The 26,428-nt window shown below is 39.1% G+C and overlaps 1 protein-coding gene across 2 annotated transcripts in view; it reads left to right on the forward strand.

Moving 5' to 3' along the window:
• DKK2 (dickkopf WNT signaling pathway inhibitor 2) overlaps positions 1–14,856 on the forward strand; it is a 153,929-nt gene extending 139,073 nt beyond the window's left edge. Inside the window, exons 2-4 of one of the 2 annotated variants that reach the window (XM_042872205.1) lie at positions 10,287–10,437; positions 11,627–11,776; positions 12,298–14,856. In XM_042872205.1, coding sequence (XP_042728139.1) covers positions 10,287–10,437; positions 11,627–11,776; positions 12,298–12,548 — 552 coding nt within the window. In that variant the 3' untranslated portion in view covers positions 12,549–14,856. Of the gene's footprint in view, positions 1–10,286; positions 10,438–11,626; positions 11,777–12,297 lie in introns of those variants that run through there. The other variant, XR_006179123.1, reaches the window with a different exon arrangement.
• Positions 14,857–26,428: the final 11,572 nt, after the last annotated feature.

Here is a 26,428-nt window from a genome sequence, read left to right on the forward strand (position 1 = left end):
CTGAGAATTGGGGCCTGGGTTTGTTTGAATTAATAGTGAAGTCATTACACTATGTAAATATGTTAGTGTTCATCTGGTTTTACTCACAAGTTATTCTTGCCTTGCTGTGTTGTTCATGTTTTCTTGTTTGTGCAAAATTAGCTAGGAGCATTTTAAAAGAACAGGAAAAAAAATGGTAAATAGTGTTGAAACCTTGATTGCTAAGCTTTTTACCACAGGCTGAAGTTGGGTCGGCAGCTCTAAGTTAATCATATAATAAGAGCACGATGACTTTTTAATGACACTGTCTGTCAGGGTCCTTTCCTTTTCTGCTGTCTCTGTCCTCCTCTGAGTAGAGTGTGATAATTTGCCTTAATAGTCTCATATTACAATTTTTGCTTTTACTGTAGCTGAGAAGTCAAACAGGCAACAGTGCATGTCCAACCACAGGCAGACGTTGCCTGAGCTGCAGGGTTCTGTGTCCAAGCCCTTCCTCAGGGCAGCTGCTCCATTGCAGGTGGTCCCCCTGTGCATGAGCACTGCTGGCCCCCTGTACATGCACAACTGCTGCTGCAGCAGGCCAGGGTGAGGAGCTGTGGCTCTCATAGTGTGTGTTTTCCTGCAGTTGCACTGAGAAGAATGGGATCCGGTGCATAGTCTGTGCTGATATTAAAGCTGGGCTAGCTTGCTTTGATGCCTGATTTCCATTCTTTGTAGTTGCTTTGCAGTTGGAGATGCTTGGCTTGGTCCCTCTCATTTTACCCCTCCCCCTCCAAAAGAGTGGTCACAACTATCACACTGCAGAGGGTTTCATGTAGAGTAGGAAGAGACAGAGCAGAGGTGTTTTGAATCTCAGATGACAGTGGTTTTTGATGTGTAGAGAAAGAACTGGGATAGAAAGAAAGGCATATGAGCCAGGTGTTCCCACATAAACGACCATCAGGGAGAGGATTAATAATGCTGACATTCAGTATCAATGTCAGATTGCAGTCAGCAGTCTGCTGAAGTGGAGACTGCGGTTCATCTCTCTCAGACATTCAGCATCTGGCTGTCTCTCCAGCTGACATGAACTCATGTTTTCTTCAGAGCTGTCCTTATAAATAGGAGGACTAGAGAAACTGCATTTTGAAAACTGGTGTCTTAAATGCTGTGCATTCTGCAGTGTAAAGTGTATTCTGCAAGGAGTACCTATGAATAATTTCCAGGATGAGGACTGCAGACATTGCACAAGTGTTCCTAACTTGGAAGCATTCTGTCTCCAGACTTCAAAGCAGACAAATGGAATTTTTGCACTGATTTCAATATGACAGGGTTTCCCTCTTTTTCTAGACTTTGTGAAAGTTTAAAAGCAAAGGAAGTTCATTTCCTCAGTAGTAGTTCTATAGAAGGTAAAATCTCATCTTTCTCGCTGATCGTATGCTTGCACAGAGATGATTCCCAGCAAAAGCTCCACCTTGAAAGTGCATCATGACCTGGGGACATTCAGACCCAGGTGCTCAAAAACAGCAACTTGCTGCCAGTTCCCAGCAATGTTATTCTATTCCCAACCGCAATATCTGAATATCTACCTGTTGTTTAACACCTGGTGCTTTCTGTGCTGGAGGATCAGCTTGCTGTTTCCATCTGGTAATATGTCTGGATAAAATAACCCATACTTCTAGAATTAATAGATTCAGAGGGAAAGCTCTTTTTGGCAACCCACTGTTCATCCATAGCAGTAAACATGCTGATCAAAAAGCCTGAAGAATCCTACTCTGAAACAGATGATAAATAGCCAATTAGAGACAAAACTAAAAAGCAAAATCATCAGAAAAGGGGTGGGGAAAAGGCAGAGATAAAAGCCAAGAACAGTCTGCTGAAAAGGTTGGACATAGAACAAAGCGTGTGTTAACAAACCTTTATTCTTCAAGCAATCTTTGGTGATGCACTCAAAAATGACATAAAATCAAGATCTAGAGTTTTCCTGTCACACTGATTTATCACTACATTGTTGGCTTCAAAGATTACCTAATGTTGTTTTGATGCTCTCTGCTGTAACACTACTGCTGGTCGTTTGCTAGGCAGTATGAATCATGCAGTGACAATGCCCGTAAAATGGGGAGTCAAACTGACCCCAAACTTTTGAACCTTCTTTTAATCATGTCTTTTGTAAGGTACCAATCAAGATTCATGTTTGCAACATAGGATGCTCCTGGTCTCTCCAAATGTTGAGATGGAAGCGCTGCTAGGTAATCCCAAGGTCATGAAACATGAGAAGGAGGGAAAACTTGAGCACATGTATGCAGTGTGCGCAGTGCAGGGGAAATGCAATATGTTTTCTCTGAAATGGGATGATTCAGTAAAGCGACACCAATATGATTCTGAGGTCAATAATTTTCTTAAAGGTGTGATAGAACAGGAAGACCCATAGCTGTGCTGCATTGGGAACTACGATACATAGATATACTATATGCTGGTGTTAGTTTTATGTTGTTCTGTTTCATAAAAACATACATACAAATACATTTTGGGTATAGTGTTCTTGCCTTTAAGTTACTTGAAAATACAGCTCATTCCATGCTTGCAGAACAGGAGGTTGTTTTCCACGACGTTTTGATGAGATTGCGGAAAGCCTGAGTCAGGACCCACGTGAGTCCTGCAGCCTTGCCTGTTCAGAGAGACCTCGCTGAGGTTTGTTTTAGGGTTGTTAAGATCTGAGTTTTCTTTGGCTCTAGTACATCATGAGAGCTGGACTACTGCATGTTCTTCCCCTGGTGGTCTAGAAGTAGATTGAGTATTACTTTCAAACACGAATATTTATTGTCTTAATAATGCAGGCTTCTGGGGCCATTAGCCACACAGTTGGAAGGAATGATCTTTGGAGGCTGCAGCATACACATCCATGATGTAGCACTATGTCAGTCTGTGAATCAGACCTCAGAACAGCAGTGTTTTAAGTTGAAGAGTTAAAAATAAGTTATTGCTAAAAGAAAGTGTCTGTGCTTAATCTAGCAGCAGAAGATGGTGCTTTTCTCTCTTTAGCTCTGGCAGAGAAATGGGTAAGAGATGTTTATTGTTTTAACAAGAAAGAGGCTTGGTAAGAAAAACTGAATTGTTAAGCTTATCATGGCAGCTCAACAGAGTAAATTTGTTTCATTGCAACTACAGAGAGTTTTACTTTCAGGAACAATCTGTGCCCTAGCAGTCACAGGGAGTTGAGAGTTTCTGGTGAGATCAGTCCGAGTCAGGATCCATGTCTGGAGCTGTCTGAGAGCACAGCGTGATTTCCTCCATGGGATAAATTAACTGCGGCATTCTGCTTGTGCACAGTGAGATCCCTCACTATCATCTATGCTTGTGTAGAGCTAAGAATAGAAAATAGCAACATCAGCAGTGCTGTGGGAAAACTGTACTACTCCAGATGGCTGCTGATAAGCTCTTTTGTCATGTGGGATTAAAAACAAAATAGTACTTAATGACAATCATTTCCCATCCGCATCTTAATTTAAATGCTCGCTTCACAGCTAGGAGAAAGAGGAGTGAAGTTTGTCAGTTAGACATGGATTGTCTGAGTATGTTTGAGAAAGCAGTTCAGTTGTCTTGCAGGAGAAAAAAAAGGCTATAGGAGAAGAGAGTTTTCTTTGTTAGTTATTTTTTTCTTCCATTTTTCTTTATCCAATTTATGTGGTTTTGAGTGAAGTGTTCTTATTTCCATTGTTGCAAAGGTTTGTGTCCTGTGAGATCCCATTAGGTCCTCTCACTGACTTTCACAGGTAGAATCTTCACTCCTCCTCTAAATTGGCTATTGGGAACAATCCTATGTGTGACATATTTATCTAGCTCTACAGGCGACATGTGGTGTGTGCATCTGTCCCATCAATGTAAATCTGGTAAAAGACAAAATGATGTTGAGATCCCCACTCAGGATCAGGTCTAACCAGTGAGTCATTCAACAAATTGCATTCTTTGTAAATGTTCTTGACTGTGGGCTATTTCGTTAAAGCTTTGGTTTAACTAATTCTTCAAAGAGAGAGAAAAGCAAAAGCAGACCCGGCACCCCTGTGGCTATTTCATGTGTTGACTCTTGAAGGACAAAGTCCTTGATCAGAAGGAGAGTTCTTCTCCTTGTCCTGCTTTGGGCAGGGCAGAGGTGATCACCAGGATTGAGCCAGTTGGTTGCTACATCATGCCTGATGGCTGTGGGATATTAAGCAATGTGCTTAGTCCTGAGACTATGACCAACAAGCTCTATTGTTCATCTCGTAGCTGGAGGGAGGAAACGTTGTTCTCCCCTCTATAGCTCAGGCCTGTTGTGATCAACCAGCTAGCATGCTGGCTGTAGAGAGGTTGGCTTCCACTCACTTTACAGTCATTATTTTAAATTTTATAAAAATAATGCAAATAGGGAAAACAACCTTGTCTTCATTAGGAAAAGTGAGTAATAGACCAAGTTGCAGTACCAGTTGCTGGTGAACTGTCTTATGGTGTGTGAATCTAGGTGAGCTAAAAACAGATTAGTTATTTATTTTTAACAGCAGAAAAAGGCATTTATGGATGTGACTGCCTAACCTACTGGTATAGATATTTGCACGGGGTATTAGTAACTAGGGGGTCACAAGGGATGTACAAGCCTAGGAGTAGTTGCCTAAATTTGATTTCTAATATGCTGATACCTAGGAATCAAGGCTATTCCAAGGATAATCTGTGTGTCCCTTTCCTGGTGCCCTCTGTCTCTACTTTGCAATAGCTGCTACCCTTTTGACAACTGTGTATGTAATGAAGGGTTGACCTAGTAGATTCGTAGTGCTCTTACTTCCCAGCTGTACAGGCTTTTCTTCTGTTCTTTAGCACAGCTCTTAGTAACCAGCACATGACAACTGTTAGACAGAGAAGCTGACCAGGTGTTCAGTACAGTAAGCACAGCTGTCTTATCATTCATATGGTTCATAGAATCATTTAGGTTGGAAACGACCTTCAAGATCAAGTCCAACCTAACACTGCCAAGGCTATGCACCATAACCGCATGTCTCTAGAATACCTCCAGGGGTGGTGACTCCACCACTTCCCTTGTAGCCCCTTCCTTTTGTGAGACTTCTCGAGTGCTGCTCATCATCCATAGAAAAAGAGTACTGAGCAACCTCCTTGCTGCTGCTTCTGCTGGAAGCGGTAGTAGCCATGATCATCTGTCAGGACTGACTCTGCACGTGGACTTTATGATATTTAAAACACAAGCAAAAAGTGAGGTGCTTCTGGGCAAGTCTGTAGCGATATCTCTTCTACTGTATCACTTTTTTAGGCACAGCTATTCTCAGTGTTGGAGGTAGATCTGAAGCCAGCAGTGTTTAGGACTACTTGTGCTGGATAAGTGATGACACAGCTTAGGTGAAAATGCCAGTTGCTCTTCCTGTTTTCTTCTGACATATCTTGATAGTACAGTGTGGAGTAGCTTTAGCATGAAAACAAATGAGATCTCATAATACGAGCAAATGAGAGCCTGGTGACTAAGGCGCTGGCTGGGAATACTGTTTTCAGATATATACTGGAGGCCAAGCTGAAATTCAAACCCTTATCTCCCACAGCTCAGTAAAGTGCTTGCCATCAGACTATTCACTCACCCTTCAGCACATTACAGCATCTATCTTCCTCCCTTGTGCTTCTGCATTATGTTTTGTAGTGCCAGACAGTGAGACTGGGGCTGATTGACTCCACAGCACAATGGTTCCAGCACTCGTGCTATTTGAGCTTGTGGTGAAACTCTGTGGTTCAGGGTGACCACATTGCAAGAGAGTAAATGACTCCAAGAAAACTATCAAGAAAGCCTCATTGCCAGTTAGCTGAGAAAAGGTGCTATATTAGATCTCTGGCAAAAGGAGAAGGCAAAGGTAAAAATAAACCTCACTTCTGTACACTGCAAAAGAAAGGAATGGCATTAGGTGGATATGAAAGCTAGACAGTCACTCCTTTCCTCAACCTCACTGTGAATTTAATGCAAAAAATAAGTGCCTTAGTCATAGTCCTGGAAGGATTGGAAAAAACAAAACAAAACAGTTTTTTCTTTCTATTATCTGCATCATTTTCTATAGTTCTATAGTGTGCTTTTGCGCTTTAGAGTGTAAATTCAGGAAGGACAGGAATGGAGTTTCATATTCCCTCTTTGTTAAAGAGAAAAGATTTATGTTTATGTGCTGCTTAAACCTAGCTGGCAAAGGTTAGCTTTGGTCAATAGATGTAGAGTGGACATCTTGGCTCAGAAAGAGCAGCACCATTTCAGTATCTGTCTTCTATAGAAGAATACAAAACTAATTGGAATGACTGAGGAGAAAGCGTCTTACTTCTTCAATGCTCTTCATCAGAGTAAACAATCTGAAAATATGAATATCACTGGCAAATGTAGGTTATACCATGCTACAACAACATGACTGCCTGTAATCTGGGCTAAAAAAATAAATAAGATTGCTTAAATGCAGCTTCAGGGAGTGCTGCATATTTTATCTCAGTTTCATCTGGTTTCCCATAATATCAAAGCCATGTTTAGTGAATAGAGATTTACGACCCGAAAATGATATGTATAGCTGAAGAATGTGAAAGGATGAAGTGCCTTGTAGAATTAGTTATCATTGCTGGGGAAGTAGAGCTGGTTTACAGCTTGCTTTTTCCCTCTCCATCTGGGACTGATTTGGGTCTTTGCATTGCGTATAGGAAATGTTCTCTGCTATTCTCTCAATGTAAAGACTGTGTTTTAGGCTCTGAGGTAGGAAACTCTGAAAACCTTGAGTTGTCCATGAACAACTGTTAGTATATGCTTTTCTACAAATATACTTTCTTATTCCTGTATTTTAAAATATATATACTTATTTATACAAAGATGCTCAACTACTACTGACAATGAGACAAATATGAACATGTTTTCCCTGCTGTTAGCCAAGACTAGGTACTATATTTTGTTTTTTGTATTTCAGTGAATACTGTGGAGATAGATTAATTGTATCGCAGAAGGCATGAGTTATTTCTAATGAATGTCTACTGATTAGGAGACAAGGCTGTGTAGGCATTTTTATTTAAAGCTCCCCGTGACTGATAACTAGGATATCAAATAGATGGTGGTTTTGGAAGAAAAATCAAGGCAATTGATGGCATCAAGCAATTTGCAAGAAGGTTTTTCATGGAGCTGGCTGGCAGCTGGTTGTTTGGAGTTTTGAATAGACTTGACAGTTTTGTCCAGGCTACGTGTAACACAGGACAATTTGTGGGTACGCTGCAGTCATTTCCCTTGGGTAGGTAAATGTTTTGGATTACTTTTTAATTTCAGAAATGTCATCTTTGCTTAGGCCAGGGCTCGAGAGTTAGACTTGAGGAGGAGTTGTGTCTCTTATCTCAGCAATTTTTAAAGCGTCTTATGTAACTTCTACCATTCCTAAAGATTGAGTTGAGATCTAGCAATTAGGTGTATCATTTAAATGTCACTCAGCCTAACAGCCAAAAGTAAAACAGACAGTAGATATGGTATGCAAGATATTCATTAGCACCATTTAGGATCAGCTTTTTTTAAAAAAGCTATTTGAGGAACCAAAGAAAACTGCAAGTAGGTTTGTTGCTGACAAGTTGCAGGTGTATGCCACATGCCCATATTGGAAAAAAGATGTGGTTATGAAGGTCTTGATGACAGACAAGGATATAAAATGCCTTCATCTCCAGGTTACAGCTTGTTCATCTGTTTTTTATTTGCATTTTCCCCTGCTAGCAGTGTTAATATTTTCCAAACTCAGTAAAACCATGCACAGATTCATACAAAATTTTTCTGAATTTTCTGTTATTTAGTTTAGTAGGGTTCTGATTCAACTATATTGTAATTATTCATTAGGATTAATTATTTCTTGCTGGGAAAAATGAGGAAAAGGACCAATAAGGTTGAAGGGAGAGCACTTTATCTAGGTCTGGTTTCCTAGAACAAGGGAAATCCAGTTATACTTTGAGTACCACAAAGGTGAGCATTTGCATTTGTCTCTTACCACTGCTCCTAGCTAAAAGATTTGACCTTCTTTGATGAATGAGGATGAACTTGAGAGGAAATACTTACTCTTAAGGGAGAAAGCCTTTTACATATGTCAAGTTCTCCAAACAGCTGTGCTCTCTATTCATTCTCCAAAGATGCATATATTCATAGGGCAGAAGTAATGGAACAGCACCACTCTGGAAATAACCAGCCAGCTCTTCAGTTACTGTAAAATAAATTTTGAAAAAGAAGACAATTAATGAAATCATATGGAAAATGGCATGGTTCTGCCCAGCTAAAGGCACTAGTGTTTTTATCTGACCTTTTGTTTCTTCTACAGTTTTCAAGAGAATAGCAGAAAGACGGAGAAGCAGGCTGTCCTCCATCTAAAGGAACACTTTTCATAGCAAATTCTCAACATCGTCCAAGTTTTTCTTTTCTGAGAGCAGTATAATCAAGACTTGATTAAAAAATATTTTAGAAGTAATCATTCTACATTGAAAATTGAGATTTTTGTTTGTGTTGAATACATAATTGCAGTAGTCATTTTGAAAACAGCAAAAGCAACACTTTGATTTGTTTAAAATGCTGGAGAAAATCAGCTGAGGAGGTGTAAACATTTTCCAGAAAATGCCTCATTCTCATCTTTTTATCTAAACAAATTTCCTCAAGGATAATTTTGAGAAATGGAAAAAGATCTATGATTGGGCATTTCAATTAAAGATTTTTAATTAATTAATTAATTAATTTCAATTAATTTTTTAATTTTTAATTAAAAAGATCTATAAAATGGGCATTTTAATTAATTTTAAATAAATAAAATTTAATCTGCACCTAATTTCAATCAATCAATTAATTAATTAATTAAAATTAATTAAAATGTCCAATAAATTTCAAATAAATAAATAAATAAATTTAATTAATTAAGATTAATTAAAATGCCCATTAAATTTTAAATAAATAAATAAATTTAATTAATTAAAATTAATTAAAATGCCCATTAAATTTTAAATAAATAAATAAATTTAATTAATTAATTAAAATTAGGTGCAGGTTAATTTTTATTTATTTATTTAAAATTAATTAAAATGCCCATTATTATGCTCATAATTAAAATTAGATGCAGACAGTGCAGTTGAAGCTACGTGGGATTCAGCAAAAGGGATCCTGGAAAATGGTGGTGTCGTTATGTCTCTTTCAAGCATTATGTTTTCTTCTTTTGTAGGAATACTTACTGACCTTTCTCTTGCTAATGGGAGAATACAGTGCCTTCATATCTTCTTTTTAGGAATCAGTCAATTTTTCTACAGGATAATGTTGGTTTGTCTGTGTCTGTGCTTTCAGGCAATTATATGTCCAAGAGATTTTGTGTTGTATACCATAGTCTGTGATATATATATTAGGGATGTTGTTCAGCAGTTGGTAAGCTTAAGGAGAATAGTACGTACTTAAATGAAGTAAAGGCTATCAAAGCTAAATGCTGATTAGAGATGGTTGTTCACTTCCAAAGAGTCTGAATGGTACGGGTTGGAGTGGAATGGTACAATCATGAAGAAGCTTGCACCAGTCTGGTGAAGATGTGGATTGCCTCAAAATTCATAGGCTGGCACAACTTGGTAATGGCTTTAAGTTGTGCCAAGGGAGGTCCAGGTTAAATATCAAGAAAAATTTCATCTCAAAAGAGTGGCGAGATATTGGCACAGGCTGCCCAGAGAGGTGGTGGAGTCACTGTCCCTGGAAGGTGTACAAGGAGATGTGGCACTGAGAGACATGGTTTAGTGGCATGGTGGTGATGGGCTGGTGGTTGGTCTTTACCAACCTTTGTAATTCTATCTTCACTGTGAGAATGTGAATTTCTTATCCTATCTGGCACTCGTCAAAGAAAAATGCCTCCTTGGAGTTCCGATCTAAACGTAAAAGTTACCTGTTGCAGAGTGTGCTTTCAGTGACTGAGAGGAGTCACTCTGGCTCTGTTTCCCTTCATTGTGGAATTTTATACTCTTGTCTATGAATGAGAGACCCACGTATCCTGAAACACACAAAAATATAAGTTCTGTTGTGACAGCATATATTTAAGGCAAGAAAAGATGAAACCACCAAAGGAATGGGTTGTAGTTTTGTCATTCTTGAGGCAGTGATCCAGCTCCACCAGCAGCTTGAGCCCAAGGACAAGGCTGCTGTAAAGATAACTGCATCTCTTAGCTTAATGAATGGTAACTCACCTGTATGTTTCTATGTTTCTTCAACTTTTTTTTTTTAATGTACTATGTGCATGTCTTATACTGCACACAGTATATATGCTGTGTCACTGCAAACTTTTTATTTTGTCCTCCAGATCTATCCTTGCACCAATGACAAGGAATGTGAAGTTGGGCGGTACTGTCACAGTCCTCATCAAGCATCATCTGCGTGCATGTTGTGCCGGAGGAAGAAGAAACGGTGCCACAGAGATGGCATGTGCTGCCCGGGGAATCGCTGCAACAACGGTACATCACTCATTTCTTGTTTTCCCTCAAAAAAAAAAACCAACAGCATTTTGACAGTTCTACTGAAAATAGATTTTCCGAGTGTTCTCAGCAGAGGTATTTTTCCTTGTGACTGCATTTCCTTTTCTAAACCAAGATAAAATCCCTTCAGATATTGAAAATAACATACTCTATAAGCTCTACTTGTCCTCCCCATTTTTCTTTGGCTTAGAAAAGTTGTTGAATGATCTTTTTCTTCTGTTTCTAAAAAACACTAAGATCTTATTTTCAAAACTGCATAAGTAAGCAGTCTAATCAGTCTGTATAAAAGTTATCTATGCATTGTGGTGTTGGACAAGGGAAATTTGGTGCCGAACCAGCCAAGTAGAAATATCAGCTACATGAGAGTGAAATTAGAGTGACTGGATTTGTGGCTTTCATATTAATGTAGAACTGGATGGTGCTAGGCTTGGAAGGAGAGGCAAGGAGGGAAAGGAGAATCGGCTCCAACAGACGGTGCGTTGTGAGCCAGAATCCAAGAGCTGTGCCATGCTAGAGGCTGTTCAGTCTCCCCTGCTTCTTTTGCCTTCCTCCTCTCCCTGAAACAGACCCATACCTGAAGTCATCGTTATCATTTCCTCTACTCCATTAGCAATTAATTGTTTTTAATGTATCTATCTTTAAAACTTTTCTCCACTTTCTTTAATAGTATTTTTATGATTAAGGCCTCCTTATTACTAGACTTTTTCCTCTTTTGTTGTAGAGAAACCCCCCAAATGACGAAGCCACAGACAGAAAGAAATCAGAGCATTTTTCCAGCACTACTTTCCGTGTTGCTCAATTCTCTGGAAATCTGCAAAGAGCCCATATCCTTAAGGAAGCAAAATAGACCCAGTGAATCCCTGAGTTACTCCCTCTTGAGGTTTCTGTTGTAATTGTACTATTTGCATTCCCATACTCTTTTCCTGAGACCTGAGGAGATGTCTCCAAGACAGTCTCCAGGAGGTCAGACTGCAAGACTCTGTGATAGGAAGTGAAGTGCAGCTGTAGTGAAGACAGGCTAGGGATCAGTGACAGAGCCAAAAGTCACCAAAGCTGAGCCCAACACCCCCCTCACTTTAATGGTCTCAATACTGATCCTGGCCCAAGTATGTTCCTCGGCTTCTTCTCCTCTTGCTGAAATCTACAACTGACTGACTTTTCCTCACAGGTATTTGTGTACCAGTAACTGAAAACATCCTCACACCTCACATCCCCGCACTAGAGGGGCCACGCAACAAGAAGAACAGTCATTATGCTAGCAAGGATTTGGGATGGCAAAACTTAGGGAGGGCGCAGTCCAAGCTGTCACACATTAAAGGTAAGATCACATTTGCACTTCACCATTCTGCTATCAGTAACATTACGCTATTTAAATACAGCAGCACACACCAGCAATACATAGTAATTTCAGAGGTTGTGAATCTCTATTAAGAGAATTCAGAGCACAATTCTAAAAGCAAGGTAATACTGACCACCACTTTCCTCTGATTGAAATAGCATCTGCTTTCTTCCCTGTGTTAGAGGGGAATGAAAGTTCACTTTTCAGTTGTACAAGATTGTGCACATCCTCCTCTTGTAAGAGTAATGTCATTATGCATTTGTCATTTTGTCTACAAACCTGTAGCTGAATTTCTCTTCAGTAAGTCTTCTGGCAGTTCTTAACAGTTACTTTTCTGAACCTCCCAACCTTCCTAATTCATCTCTTTTCTTGTGTTTACGTCCTTCAAAAAAGCCACAGATTGAAATGTCATCTCTCCTTTTTCTGAGCTTCATTTGCAGCTCAGAATTTGTCCTTTTCCATTTTCCCCTGAGGTAAAACAGTTTGATTGTTCTTTTTAGGACATGAAGGCGATCCCTGCCTGCGGTCATCAGACTGTATTGAGGGACACTGCTGTGCTCGCCATTTCTGGACCAAAATTTGCAAGCCTGTATTGCATCAGGGGGAGGTGTGCACCAAGCAGCGCAAGAAAGGCTCCCATGGACTAGAGATTTTCCAGCGATGTGACTGTGCCAAAGGGCTGTCTTGCAAAGTATGGAAAGATGCAACCTCTTCTTCTAAATCAAGACTTCACGTGTGTCAGAAAATCTGAAGGGTAGATAGTACTAAGTATTAAGTGACTGGTTTTCTGTATTTAATGTGTTACAGTATGCTGGGAAATGAGGACTGCATGTGAAAGAGGAATGGCTAAATTAACAAGGTAGGAGTAGAAAAAAGTCACATCAAATGCATTTCTTTTTAAGCTGGTGGAAAACACCGGAGCAGCCAGAGATTTCCCACTGTGCAGTAAATAACTGTAAATAACTCGTACAGCCTGTGGGAAATGCTAGTATGCAAATAAGTACAGTGGAAATTTAATGCCATTTACCTTGCTGTGTTGTCCCATGATGTTCCAGGGGCCAGTATAAGGGCTGCAGTGATTTTCCACCGTGGCAATGCCTGCTAAATAAATTGTATACATTGTACTCCTATAGGAAGCTGTGCATTCCAGGAAGACTTGTCTGTCAACACATTATCAGTGACTAAAATATTATACATTGCAGGTGCGAGGGATGGAAATACAGTTACTGTGAATCTCCATACACTTGTCATGCAGGGCTGACGCTTCAGCAAAGAAAGCATGCTTGCAGGACTGCTACGAGAGTCCTGAATTTTGTAGGCCCTCACAAAAAGGTGAGAACTTGCCACCTCATCATTTCAAGACAGCAAGCAGTTTCTCTAATCAGAGTCATTTAAACAGGGTTTTCTTTCTATATTTAGGCGAACTGAAATGCTTTATGTAGTTCAATGTCATAGTAGGGCACTTAATCGCTTGTATTTGTCTCGGTTTACTGCTAGTGTACATTGGATTGAACAGATGGAACAAATACATGCATGCTGAATCCAGAATTATATACAGGCAGTTGCTCATTAGACCTAAATATTCTTTCTTTTCCTAAACGTACTTGCATTATAGACATTTCCAAAGAGATAGTGGAGTGTTGAATATCTAAGTAATATCTTAGTGCTAGAAATTCAACACTAAGAGACATGAAATTGTGCCAGAAGATGTAGGCACTTGTTGGGGAATTTAGATTGTACTGCTATAAACTCAAAGTTTTACTTTTCAATAGTAGCAATGGGCTACAGTTTGCTATTAATGCTAAATCTGATTGCATTCTGCAAATGGATTTCTTTTTTAGCGGTAGCAAAGAAAAAGTTGGCACTTCCTCTCCTGCAGAAAACAATGCAAGAAAATATGGTAGAGCCACAGAAGACTTATTATGCATCATGTGATGATGCAGCATACCAGTTTCTGGCATGTATCTAACATGAACTCGATCTCTTCTAAAGGGATCTTCTCTGGATTTTTCTGTCAGGAATTCTGGAAGTACCTGGACTATGGAAACAACTCTGTGTTGTTTGTGTAGCAGTTAGAAGTTGAAGGATGGAGACTATCCTTTTTTTCCTCACAGTTCTTTTTAAACTTTTGTCCATTTTACTTGTTCACAAGTAATTCTTGTGTATAGATGTTGATAAAGAGTCTGATATTTCTTTTAAGAAGTCTGGTTCTATAACTGACCTACTGCTAATCTGTAATTACCCATTTGTAATTTACTTAGTTTCACATTTTGTAACACACAAGACTTTTCTGTTTCATCAGTTCTGAACATATATACACCAATACGTAGTTTTGAGACCATGTCATCCTGTACCTAAAACACTTTTTCCACTGATACATCTCTACCAGTGGTTGTTTTGAAGTTACACCTTATGCGCCCACTGAGGCTTAGATTTCCTAATAAGAATACATTGCCTTTAGACTTAAGAGTCTAAAAAAAGAGAAAGGAAAGAAAATTAAGAGTAATTCATAAGTCTCTTACCTTACTGGAGTTATTTTTTAATTGCCGTAAGGGGTTCTGGGGTTTTTTAACAGTCTCAGTTAGACTTCAGTCTCACAGTCCTATCAGCTCCGCTTTGGTTATTTCAAAGGAGTTCTTGTACCTAAAACAGGAATAAGGTTCAGAAATAGCATAATTTCAAGATATTGAAAAAGCGCAGGAACCAAATCTGTGTTATTTACACTGACAGCACATGCTCAGCAGAGGAGATCTGTTGCCTTCATTGCAATTATGTGTACAAGAAAGTGTAATCCAAATGGAGCTGTGGGGTCGCAGAAATAGGCTCAGCAATTTTGAGCTTTTATCATTAGCTTGACCCTCTCCCTTTTCCTCTTACAAAACACAGTTATGTGTGATAATTTATTTACAGGAAATGTTTAATGAGATGTATTTTCTTATAGAGATATTTCTTACAAAAAGCTTTGTAGCAAAGTATATTTGCAGCCTGTTGACTTTTAATGTAGAAAAATGTATAATAAGATTAAATATATTAAATGTCCTTTCCCATTTCTCCACAAATCTTTTACCCATATTCTTTCATTTACCTGCTGCTTCAGAAGATGAGTTCTTTCTGTCTGGAAGGATGTGTGTGCTTTGGCTGTAGAAGTAAGAGCATCCGCTCACCCTTGTCTCATGGCACCACGTAGGCTGAATTGCGGTCAAACACATAAAGGCCAGGTTACAATGATCACACTTCATTTCCACCTAAACATTTGAGTATAAGATTTGAAAGTAATGCATCTGGATGCACTCCTTCAACTGGGCTTAAAAAGGAAAGAGCTCAGACACATTCCCCAGAGCAATACAAATCTGAGACTCACAGTGGGTACGCCCGACATTAAAATTACAATGGCATTTTGCTGTACGTTACAGCATACAAATATATTGCGGCAAGATAAAAGCACTAGCAAATCTGAAATGGTAGAGAAGTAGTATTCAGCTCTAATAACATGAAATAATCCATACAACCCAACTGGAAACATCGCTACAAGAAACAGCCAAGTTTTGAGCCCAGGAAAACCCTTCCAGGTCTCAATAACTATTGCCAAATAAAAGCTGTGGTTATTGAGCAATGGTCTCAATATTCTTGTTACTTGTTTCTGGGAATCCTTTGCTCAAACAGATGTACATTTGGAGAATGAAATGGTCCCCAGGTAGCATTAGTGTTTGTAAAAAATAATAAGGTTTTGCTACTGTTGCTTACAGTCTTTGGTGGGTAGTCTTCCTTTGACCATATTAACACTTACAGCAAACAGCACCGTACTAAGAAAGTTGTGAGTGTCTTCAGATCCCAGTGACTTCAATGGAGATTAAGACAGCCAAAGCCTTCAGAGATTTAATCTGGGAACAAAAACAATAGGCACAGGCGGCTCATTGCACACCACAAATACTGAGCAACATAGCTGAACTGAATGGCATGCAAGCAGTTTCGCAAGGCTGAATGTTGAGTGTTTAGAAGCTACTCTGTTAACGTTTTGGGGAAACATACATCAGTTTAAGAATAAAAGAACAGCTAAATTTAGAGATAATTGCTCTCACTCCCTGTTGCACTCATCAAAGGAATTAAGAACGGCTTTGGCTTAGTAACATTTTAGAAATCTGCTGTCATGACACAAGTACTGAAGAGATTGCTGCTGAACAATTCAAATACTCTTCCTATTAGCCTAGAATAGCCTCAGCAATGCAACATCTATTTGGAAATACTCACTGACTTTCCAAAAACAATGGATTTCTACTCCATAGCGGCGCATATTTGATATACAATATATATGTGGGCGCATCTCTGTTACTGTACAATTTGCTTTGTCTTATGTTGTTTGCAATCCATAGTATTTATAATTTAAAACTTTTTTTTTAATTAAAGCAGTTATTAAAATAGATTCATGTACTTATTTTCAACAGTGTACACCCAGCATCTGACGCTAAAACACATTTCACTGGAATTCATCACATCTTCTGTTTTCTGACCTCTCTGCTCTATGTCTTAATTTAAAAAAACAGTAAAGAAAAACAAGACACATAAACCTTCTTGAACAGGAGAACAAGAGGATGAGGAAAAGACATTCCTCAACTTTTTCTAGTCAAGAACCTGCCTGCCTGTTCTTCTTAATTTCACAAACCTGCATCCTCACCCCAATCAAAAAGTTAAATTCAATCAAAGAAAATTTTTTGTCATCCCTTCTTGTTCCCTTTCTTTCTAGGAAAGTCACTTACTTAAAAAAATGGCATCCTGAACTTGAAATCCAGCAGAAACACAGGTATTCTAAGCTAAGGCTATCAAAAATCATTCACTTTAAGAGAGTTTTATAGACAGTAAGACTTCATTAAAAACAATTTTTAAAAAAATGGTAAGCCGTTCTGAAAATAACCATCCACACTGGGGAAAGTAAAATAAATGCACAAACTAACCTCATATTGAATCCATGACAAAGATGCAAGTTCTTTTAGTTGGTTGGGACTTTTTTTTTTTTTTTTTTTTTTTTTTGCATTGGCAGAGTTTCACTCAATTCAGAGCTGTCATTAAGTCTGTTTTAAGATCAAACTAAGAAAGAAAAGTTGTTATGCTTTCTTACCTTGCTCACCAGTCTGATGCACAGCATCTACCTGAAGCTGCAGGAAACAACAGTGACAGAAAGAGTTAATTCAGAAGGTCTGTACTCTCCCATTTAAATTAATGTTTTGCTATGCATTGAACAGAACCTTTTTGCTCAGATGCCCTATTTTCTAATGCTATTTTTAACATGTTCACGGCTACCAAAGAGTGCCTACAGTTTGATGTTATTCACAAGGCTTTGGATGTGTCACCAGCCCTCAGAACGTTGTGCAGACACCACTGCCACAGCTAGCAGCCTGCCCGTGGCTAGGGATCTGAATGGAAGAGCAGACAAAAGCAGGAGACGGCTGCGCTGCAGAACTCCAGCTGGTCCCAGAGCTGTTATTGTGACCACCACTGATGGGATTGACCCGGATGGATATCCAGCACTGGATGGATCTCATTGCAAACTTGTTTATCCTGGCAGCTCCCTGTTTTTTTTGGAATTGCTCATTGTTATAGCAGGAGTGTCAATTACTTATTTACAAATGTCTGGTACCAATAAACTCTTTGTTTTTCTACAGTACCGGCTTGCAGCTTGATTTAGAAGTGGTTTGCTGCATGCCAGGTTCCTGAACTGGAGGAAATCTTTTAGAGGAAGTTAACATTTTAAGAAGCATGTACTTTTTTTCTTTCTTCTTTTTTTTCTTTTCAGGAAAATTCTATTTAAAAAAGGAGTAGTAGGGGATTTACACAAGAAGTTTTCCTGACACACATCTTAGTATTTCAGACCTTGGCAAACCTCCTAGTGTAATTCTTTGCTGCTGTTATCAAACCTGGTGGTTGAACAGCGATCAACAAATCAGAAATGCTGTGTGATTGCTACAGCATATACATGCTTGATTTCTGTTGCTTACAAGCTATTCTTTGTTTCTGAGAATATGCTATTCATCAACATTCACTCTATAGGGTTGAAAAGCTTTTTTCTTTTAAATAAAGTATTAACCAAACATTCAATAATTCAGTGAAATTATAAGCCTAGATCTCTAAATCTCTTTCCTTCATTATAGTAATTTTTAACAGTCATAAAAATACGTATACACGCGTACAAATAATAAATGACAAGGTTCTGCAAGAAATTTGCAAGGAAGTTTGGAATGTGCCACATTAATGAATCCAATGACTTCCCAAAGCTTTAGAAAAATGCACCTGCAAATAATTTGGAGAGCATCTTCTCTCTCTACCCAAGCAGTTATGGATGTTGTAAGAAATGGCTTTTCAGAGCAACGGATGACGATAAAAGAAAGTCCTTATGAACATTCATTCTCTCAAAGGAACATCAACTCTTCTGTTTCAAAGGATGTTTAACTGTGCTATGCATACAATAAACACACTTTCAAAAACCAGATGAAATCAAAAGAAAATTTCCCTCTAAAGTTTAATGCTGAAAACTAAAATTGACTCATGACAGAGTGCAACTGTTCAGCATTTGCTTTGTATTTTCCAGAGTCTATCCTAATGACTCAAAGTAAAAGCGCATGGGTGCTTTAGTATGTAGCATTATCCATCTGAACGCCTGAATGACACCAACACTAAAAATATCACCAAGGTAAGCAGTCCACTGCTGTATTACTTTCAGGGTTTACAGCAACACAAGTTCACCTAGGCTGTGCTGTGATGATCACTTGAAAACAAGCAGTTATTTGGAAAGAAAAAAACAAACAGAAAAGGCAGTTCCCATCACATCTGATCTCTTAGCCATATAATTTATGTTTTGAAGGTCATTATAACCACTGGTGAAAATCCTTCTCAAAGTAAGTCAAAAAAAGAAAAATAAGCTCACATGAAGAAATCGTTTTTTTGCATGCAAACATTGTAAAAAAATGTAAAATTACTTAAATTGTATCTTACCTTTAGTAAGGGTCATCTTCTCTATTACTGTCTTCCCGACAAGAGCAAAGAGATTCACTGTATTTAATGGACTCCTCTGCTGGCAAAAGGAAATGCCAAAGTAATTTTTACATGTCCTAAACACAAAACAGGGAGGTAATTTTCCTACAGGACTTCAATTATAATTCTCTTCTTGGATATCATTTCACATTTTTGCTTATAAAAAAATCTGCTAGGGTTTGCAGAATCGATTCCACCTCTGTTAAATAGAAGTAATTACAGGAAATATAGAAGAAAAATCAGATCCCTTTTTTCTAATTTCTAGCGAGCACTAACAAATTGATTACACAAATGGCCACAGAAATGTGAGATGAACTTTGGAAGAAGTTGAAATAAATGTTAAAATTCCTGTTTCCTTAAGCACAGCCCAAGCATTTCCTACATCTCTGTGAAACATGAATGCTTTCAGTGTATGGAGCCTGACTTACCAGTGATCCAATAGACAGAAAGTCCTATAGAATTCAGTGGGACGGCTGAAGTGTGGCACTTGTGTAATGTTATCATTCAGTGCCCTTGTGTCACACATGGCATGAATCATCGCCCCTGAAAAACAAAAGCAAAATCAGAAAATGTTCTGTAGAACTGAAAAGGCTTTGGAGATCAGCAGTGAGAACAGTTGCAGGAAAAGAGCTGCACAAGAAGTTAGGAGGTTTGGGCCTGGGGGTTGAGGGTTTATCGGCTGTTTGAGGAAGAAAATGACTGTGAAGATGAAGTGCTATAATATAATTATAGGTTGTGAGAGGGTAACCTCATACAAGAATTCAAAATTCTGAGTATCAGCAGGCAATCTTAGGTTATCGTGCTGTTTCTGTGCTTGGAAAGCTACTGTATTTCAGCTACTTAGCTATTCTAAACACAGTCATGAGCATGCACTTACAGCACAGTTTGCATGTGAGTTCTAACAGCAGTTCCTCATGGTAATCTCAGTCTGAACTCACCAAGACAGGAGGTGTCTTGATCCTTGCTTACACACATCTGGCTTATCCCCACTTGCTTTTATCCAGACTTTTTTTTTCTTTTTTTCTTTTTTTTTTTTTCTTTGCCAGATTAAGGAGACACCTAGTAACTACTAGTTTCTCTTTGTTAAGGTACTTCAACATGGAAAACCGCATCTCGATCTCCCTAACGGTCTTTGCATTACAGTCCTTTTTGCTGGGAGCACACATCAGCATTAAAGGACAGCTGGAGAGTTGATGGGTGCTTTTGACATCTGTACTGAAGGCACCAGAGGCTTTTGCGTCTTGGGAAATCGGTGAGACTGCTCGTCACTGAGATAATCGTGGTAACTGCTAAAATGATCATCAGTTAAATACTTGTGTCAGCATGGCTGACATTTAGACTGCTGCCTGTGGATACACCCAGATAAAAGTGGCAGCATAGAGATCATCAGAACTACAGCTGGTAGGAAAATCTGTGCGGAAGACTTTTAAAATTATTTGCGTTCACTACTTTCCATTTGGTGAGAAGACACTCGGTAGTATTGACAGTATTGACTAAGTAGTATTGACAGTATTTCATGTTAGGTCAACTCTAGATAAAAATAGATTTTATACGAATAACATGTTCATAACCTGTGCTGCATTTTTTTTTTTTTTCCAAAATAATAATACTAAGGCCTTTATATTTAGAAAATTTCCTTAGGACATAGAAAAAAATGTAGAATCTGGTTCTCTTTGCCTAAGTCCCCATCACAGAAATGTTTTTGTTATATGGGTAACACCGGCAACGGGAAATGGAGCACAACTTCTGTTCAACCCTGGTCACTTCAGGGTCAAATACATTATCTCTAGAAGCAGTAGTTTTGGCACCTGGAGAGTTCTGCTGAGAGAGAAGAAAACCAACCAACAACAAACCCCACCAAATTAAAAGGAGGGGATGAAAGAATATGAAAGCAAAAAGACTAAGTACAAGACAGCAGCACATCTGTCACTACCTTTTTTTGATACAGATTAAATCTTTCTGACACTTCTGAACATGAATTAAACTCAGTTAATTCCAAACAGATTAGTTACACTAGTTTCATTTCTATTAGTGGATTGGGAATTTGAATTTGAAGTTTAACTGCATTTTCACAATTATTATTTGTAATGCTTCAAAAACGCATAGATACCTAATAAGGGATTTAGTCAAAGAAGAGACCTGGCACAGGATTCCTTTCAGCTAATTCTAACTGTATGAAAGTTAGATGTCCCAACAAAACTAGCCACAGAGACAAAAGGTGCTGAGAAAATACTTTACCTGCCCCACGGTAAAGGCTGCTGCTATAGATGTCTGTTTGTTCCGTGTCTCTGTTTCCCCACTGAGTAGAGGTAGAGCAGTGACACTTATTTTACACCAGATACTGAGCTTTCAAATGGGTAAAGCCAGGGAAGATGAACTGTGCTGCATAGAAGCGAGGGGTTTAAGCAGTATGTGGAGGACAGTAGGAAATAAGAGAGGGTGAAATACTGCCTAAGTTTTCACTTTTCAATTAATCCTTTCTGGAAGAGACTCCTGTAAACAATCAGGGCATCCACAAGCATCTCTGACAGCAGCACTAGAATGGACTTATTGCCTTGTTTGACCTATTCCCTTCCTTAATCTGCAGTCACTTATCTGTACTTGAAGTCTAAATCTTTGGTGCTGGGACTGACTTTTACTTTTGTGTTTGTACAACATTCAGTATAACAGCACTGTGGTCCACTATGAAAACTCTACTATCTTTACTATTTTTACTACCATATGTAATTGCAAACAAATATATCAGATGGGGATATACTCTGTTCATGATTCCTTAAAGACAACATAAGGAAAACACTGTCCTGCCTCACACTACAGCAGTTTTCATTTTGTGGTACGTGAAACCCCTGTTACTGGAGAACTTAAGACAGAGAACATGCCTGTTGCCAGCTGAAAATAAAATAACTAGTTTGCAAATCAAAAAGAGGCTAAAAAAAATACTGTTCTAAGCCAAGAGTGAAAAAAACTCATACTCTGTGTAAACGTGAGGCTGTTAAAAGCTCTGGGAAGTAATTTTAACTTTTCAGCAAGAATATCAATCAAGCTGTAGCTATCTCAGAAGATACACACCATGCAAATCCATGCAAGATGATGCAAACAAGTCCTGCAGTTTCCTCCCAGAAAGGCACCATGGCTGGTTCTACAGCTGTGTGTTTCCATGTACAACAATCTTGTCTTTACACTTGACATCACTTTTGATGACTGCAAAAATTCCAATTATCTGCTCTTCCCGACCCATGAAAAACAGAGGACTTGGGTACACAGGGATTATGAACTGCTCGTAAAGCAACATGGTAATTGATATTCCATTTCTCAGATACACAAGGCAAACAAGCAGTAGATAGACCTTCCAGTCAGCTTTTTAAAAAAATAAATGAATAAATGAGGCATGACAGTCATATGCTAAACTCATTTTTCAAACTCATTTTTTAATAATTGCCTGGAAAATGCAGCAACCTAACCCCAGCCATTGGAAGGATGACTCTAGGGCTGTGAATTAAAAACAGCCTGCTAGGGGGGATGAAGACAGGTGCAGGCTTTGGCCAGCCAGCTACAGCAGTGGAGCTGATTGTGAGAAGGGTTGAGACAAGGCCATTAATTGGGATTGGGGAAGAACAGGACACTGTGACAAGACAATTTTAAATCCTCTGACCTTTCACCTGAAGAACCCTGGCCCAAGTCCAGCCATGACCAAGGGGACTCCAGCTTGTCCTGATGATGTGATGGCAAAATACTCTGTCCTCGAGATGGTTGGTGGTCTTGGACTTCTTCCCAGAGAAGCAGAGTTTCCAGCTTTGCTTAACTTTGGTCCAACTGGCAGCCCTTGTTTTTCTATAATGAGGCCCAAGGCGGAAATGTGCTAGAGAGATGCATTCTTTCATTCCTTCTGACAGGTGCCTCCAGTGTGGTTCTTTGCACTCCAGTGCAGCAACATAAGCTGGGGCCACAAACATCACCAAGTGAGGTGGCAAGGCACGGCCACGGCACGGCCCCTGAGGAGGGGTCTCCTCACGAAAGGAAAAGAGCATGTGCTTCCACACTCTTCCTAAAAATAGTGTACAAATTTGAGTGCCAGGGAAGTGGTCACAGTCCCAAGCTGACAGAGTTCAGGGGCGTCTAGACACTGCTCTCAGCAATAAGGTTTTAAATTTAGTGGTTTCTCCTACCAATTCTCCTCTGCAGAGCCAGGAGTTGGACGTAATGTTCCTTGTGGATCCCTTCCAACTCAGGATATTCTATGATTCTGTGAAAACTCCCAACCAGGCTCTCAGGAGCATGATATGTCCATGCTCAGAAAGATTGTGTGGCATAGTTTACAGCCAACACAGTGCAACCCTCAAGGAGATGTGGTGCTTTAAAATCTAAAAATTAGTTTTTAAAAAGTTGCTTTGCCACAGGACAGTCTTCTTCCCAGTGCTTGGCTTTTTTGTGGTTGCAAGGGAAGGGAGGCTCAGACTTTTGAACAGGGAAGACTGCTGACAGGAATCTCCTAGGAAGTCAGATTGTATCTGCCCACCTACTATTTTCTGTTTGCAGGTGTTTACTCACTGAGCATAGTGTTCTGGGATAAATGCTGGATCAAAATCTGCATGAACACTAAGTAATAGGAGACTGCGTTTAGACAGGGAAAGACGGCCACTTTACATAATATAAAAACATTTCTTTTGAATGTTCAAGACAACTCATAGCAGGAAGAGAAATATTTCTATTACTTAGCAATTCTCAGACAAGGCAGGTTCTTAGCCATAAGCTAAAGCTACGTATCCAGCATTAAAATATTTGTATTCAGATCTTACTAAAAAGTCTCCAATCTCTAAATTCATGTAACGTTGTGTACCAAACACAACTACTGCAGTTTTCCCTATATATGCAGTAAGTTGAACTAATCTTGTCTCTGAATAAGATCATATTACAGTGATTATGATAATCAAATTGAATTTATAATTGTAGGAAAATAAACAAAATTCCCTGTATTCTTTCCTACACGATGAACATTTGCTAGGAAGAAAGAATCTAAATGCAGGGATATATATTCAGAAGTCCAAAGCTGCCAGCTTTGCAGTGTAGGACATTTTTAATTTGTCATTTGTGTAATAATAGGTAAAAAAAGACAAATCCGGCAAGATCTTTAGAGATGTTGACTTATTCTCACCTTTCCTGCATTTTCTGATAAACTTTTCAGTAATTCTCATTAAATAAGTTCTTCTTATGACTGCTGGAATACTTGTTTCAGTTCCAACACTTGTATCCTTCGCAACATTAGCAAACAAACTTTCAGCAAAAAATCCTAACAATAAACTTCTAGTGCACTGCATAGAAAAAGAGTCTACTTACTTTTGCAGTGCTTATAAACCCTGCACACCATGCAACTCCATTTACTCAAATGCAACAAACTTTTTTTTCCTTATGCTTAAAAGCTTCCATCTTGCTCTCTCAAGCAGTGAGAACAGCTTCCTGAGGGGTCAGAAAGAGCCTGTTCCCCTGCCTTGCAGCATGAATACACGCACTCAGGCATCCCAAAGGCAAAAGTCAGAGGTAATTTCCTCTGATCCAAGCTTGTTTTGCCCTCACTTCCCTATCCCTTCACCTCTGCTTCACCCCCCAGCTGTCCTTATCTTCCTCTCCTCCCCTTTTCTGTTTTCCATAGATTTCTCCTTTTTCTTCTATTCCCAAAGTAACAATCCTCTGCCAAAAATAGAGAATTAGAGTGTCATCTTTCATCACAACATTGATAATTACGTTCTACCTCTCTCCGTTTTCTTTGCATTTTGTGTATTTATATCACATCTTTTCACGATGGAGATTCTCTCTTACTGTACCAGTATTACAGCATCCAGCAAACCAGGCCTGGCTTTGGTTGGTGTCTCTTAAATAACACAAAATCAAATCTCTGCAAGAAGAAAAGCAGCCTTTCCATGGGCTTCTGGGAGTGATGAGATGCTTTTTTCAATCTGAACTTTGATACAAAGTACCACAGTCTCACAACATAGAAGCTTTATCTCATTAGCCATTTGACTTATATGTGTTAGACATTTATACTCTTGGACAAGCCTGTAATTCTTTGTCATAGCCTAATAAGATGCTTCTAACTTTTTTTTTTCCTTTGAATTTCTCCTTATTGTTCAGATAGCACACCTACAAAATTTAGCTTTTTACAAATCCAGAAAATAGAACACAACCCGGACACCCGTTTGTCTCAAACTCCCACATTTTTATGCTCAACATAATTTTTAAACTGATTACACCAAAATTGAGAGCTTTTGCCTACAAAGTCAGCAGAGTCTGTCATGTAGTTGGAGAAATTTCTGTTCTGTGTTCAGATGTTTACAAGTTAAAAAAGAAAGAAAGAAAGAAAGTAAGAAAGATTCACAGTGACAAATTAGACAGTATGAGAAGAACACAGCATTGTGGAAATCTGGAAAATCTCCTTCAGCAAAGCTATTAAACAAGCTCCCAACAGTGTTTGTCAGGTTTTGCAACGTTCTTACCCACTGGATTTCTGAACAGGCACTCATGGCTTTCCATGGCTTCCCCTTGCACCAACAGTCATTCCTCTGCACGTTCTTATGCAGCAAAGACCGAGGCAAGTCTTCGTGCAGATCCATCACTCGGTGACCGTGCCTTCCCTTAGTCATGACCAAAACATGCAGCAGAACCCTCTCCTGCCAGATTGCAATCTGCCTCCTCAGATCTTCTGGTTTCTTGATTTACCCTTCCCTGGACTCTCTCCTTCGCCCTTCTATAGACACGGTCCCTTTGTTATTACCTGCAATAGCCACAAGCCCTGTGGGTTTTATTCTCTTGGCCTGGTTTCAAGTTTCAGTGCTTCCCTCACTTTTCGCCCTCCATGTGCTAATTAGTGGTTCCCTAGCGAGGTCCGGGATCTAGATGCCTGTTTAACTTCTGTCCTCAGCATTTCAAAGATATTAGTCAGGGCCTGGATTGTGGCCATTAGAATACTACTATTGTAAGGCAAACAGTTACTCCCATATATTCTTCACCCCCTGCATCTGGAAGACAAATAATGAGTCCCCCGGTGTATAGTTTATTCTCATCCCATATCAATTTTGGTTGTAATGATAAGCTAATAGTTGCTTCCTGGCAGCATAGTGATGCATGGTAAGGCACCACAAGAGCAGGAAGGATCTATCCTGAGATGAGGAGGATGGCAGAGTTGTGCCTTTGCACACATTGCCACATTCTGAACTTTCTCTCCAATTAAGAAGCGTGCTCATTGTCACTCTAATGAGTTACTCATTGTATTAGCTGTAAAAGAAATACTTGATCCAGGCCAAATTATTGTCAATGCAAACTTCTATGAGTAAAAACCTATTAAATCCCCAGGTGATCGTGCCTTTAGCTGCCTTGCTATAAATACATGTCAGTGCTGTTAAGTAGTCCAACTGTTAAACTCATCTGCAAGTACTGTGCCTTAAGCTCATCACTGCTAATTCATTCAGGCTCTTCTTCATTTTAAATAATTTCAAGTTTCTTCTCTCTTGGGTGAGGAAATTCTTAGTTTACAAACTATTTGTGCAATTTGTGGGAAGAATAGAAGACAACACAAGCTTGCAGAAGACAGCAATAGTCAAAGAAAACTTGAAAACA

This window comes from Lagopus leucura, unplaced genomic scaffold (assembly GCF_019238085.1).
Source record: "Lagopus leucura isolate 7727_CA_CO unplaced genomic scaffold, USGS_WTPT01 Super-Scaffold_100004, whole genome shotgun sequence".
Lineage (NCBI taxonomy): Eukaryota > Metazoa > Chordata > Aves > Galliformes > Phasianidae > Lagopus > Lagopus leucura.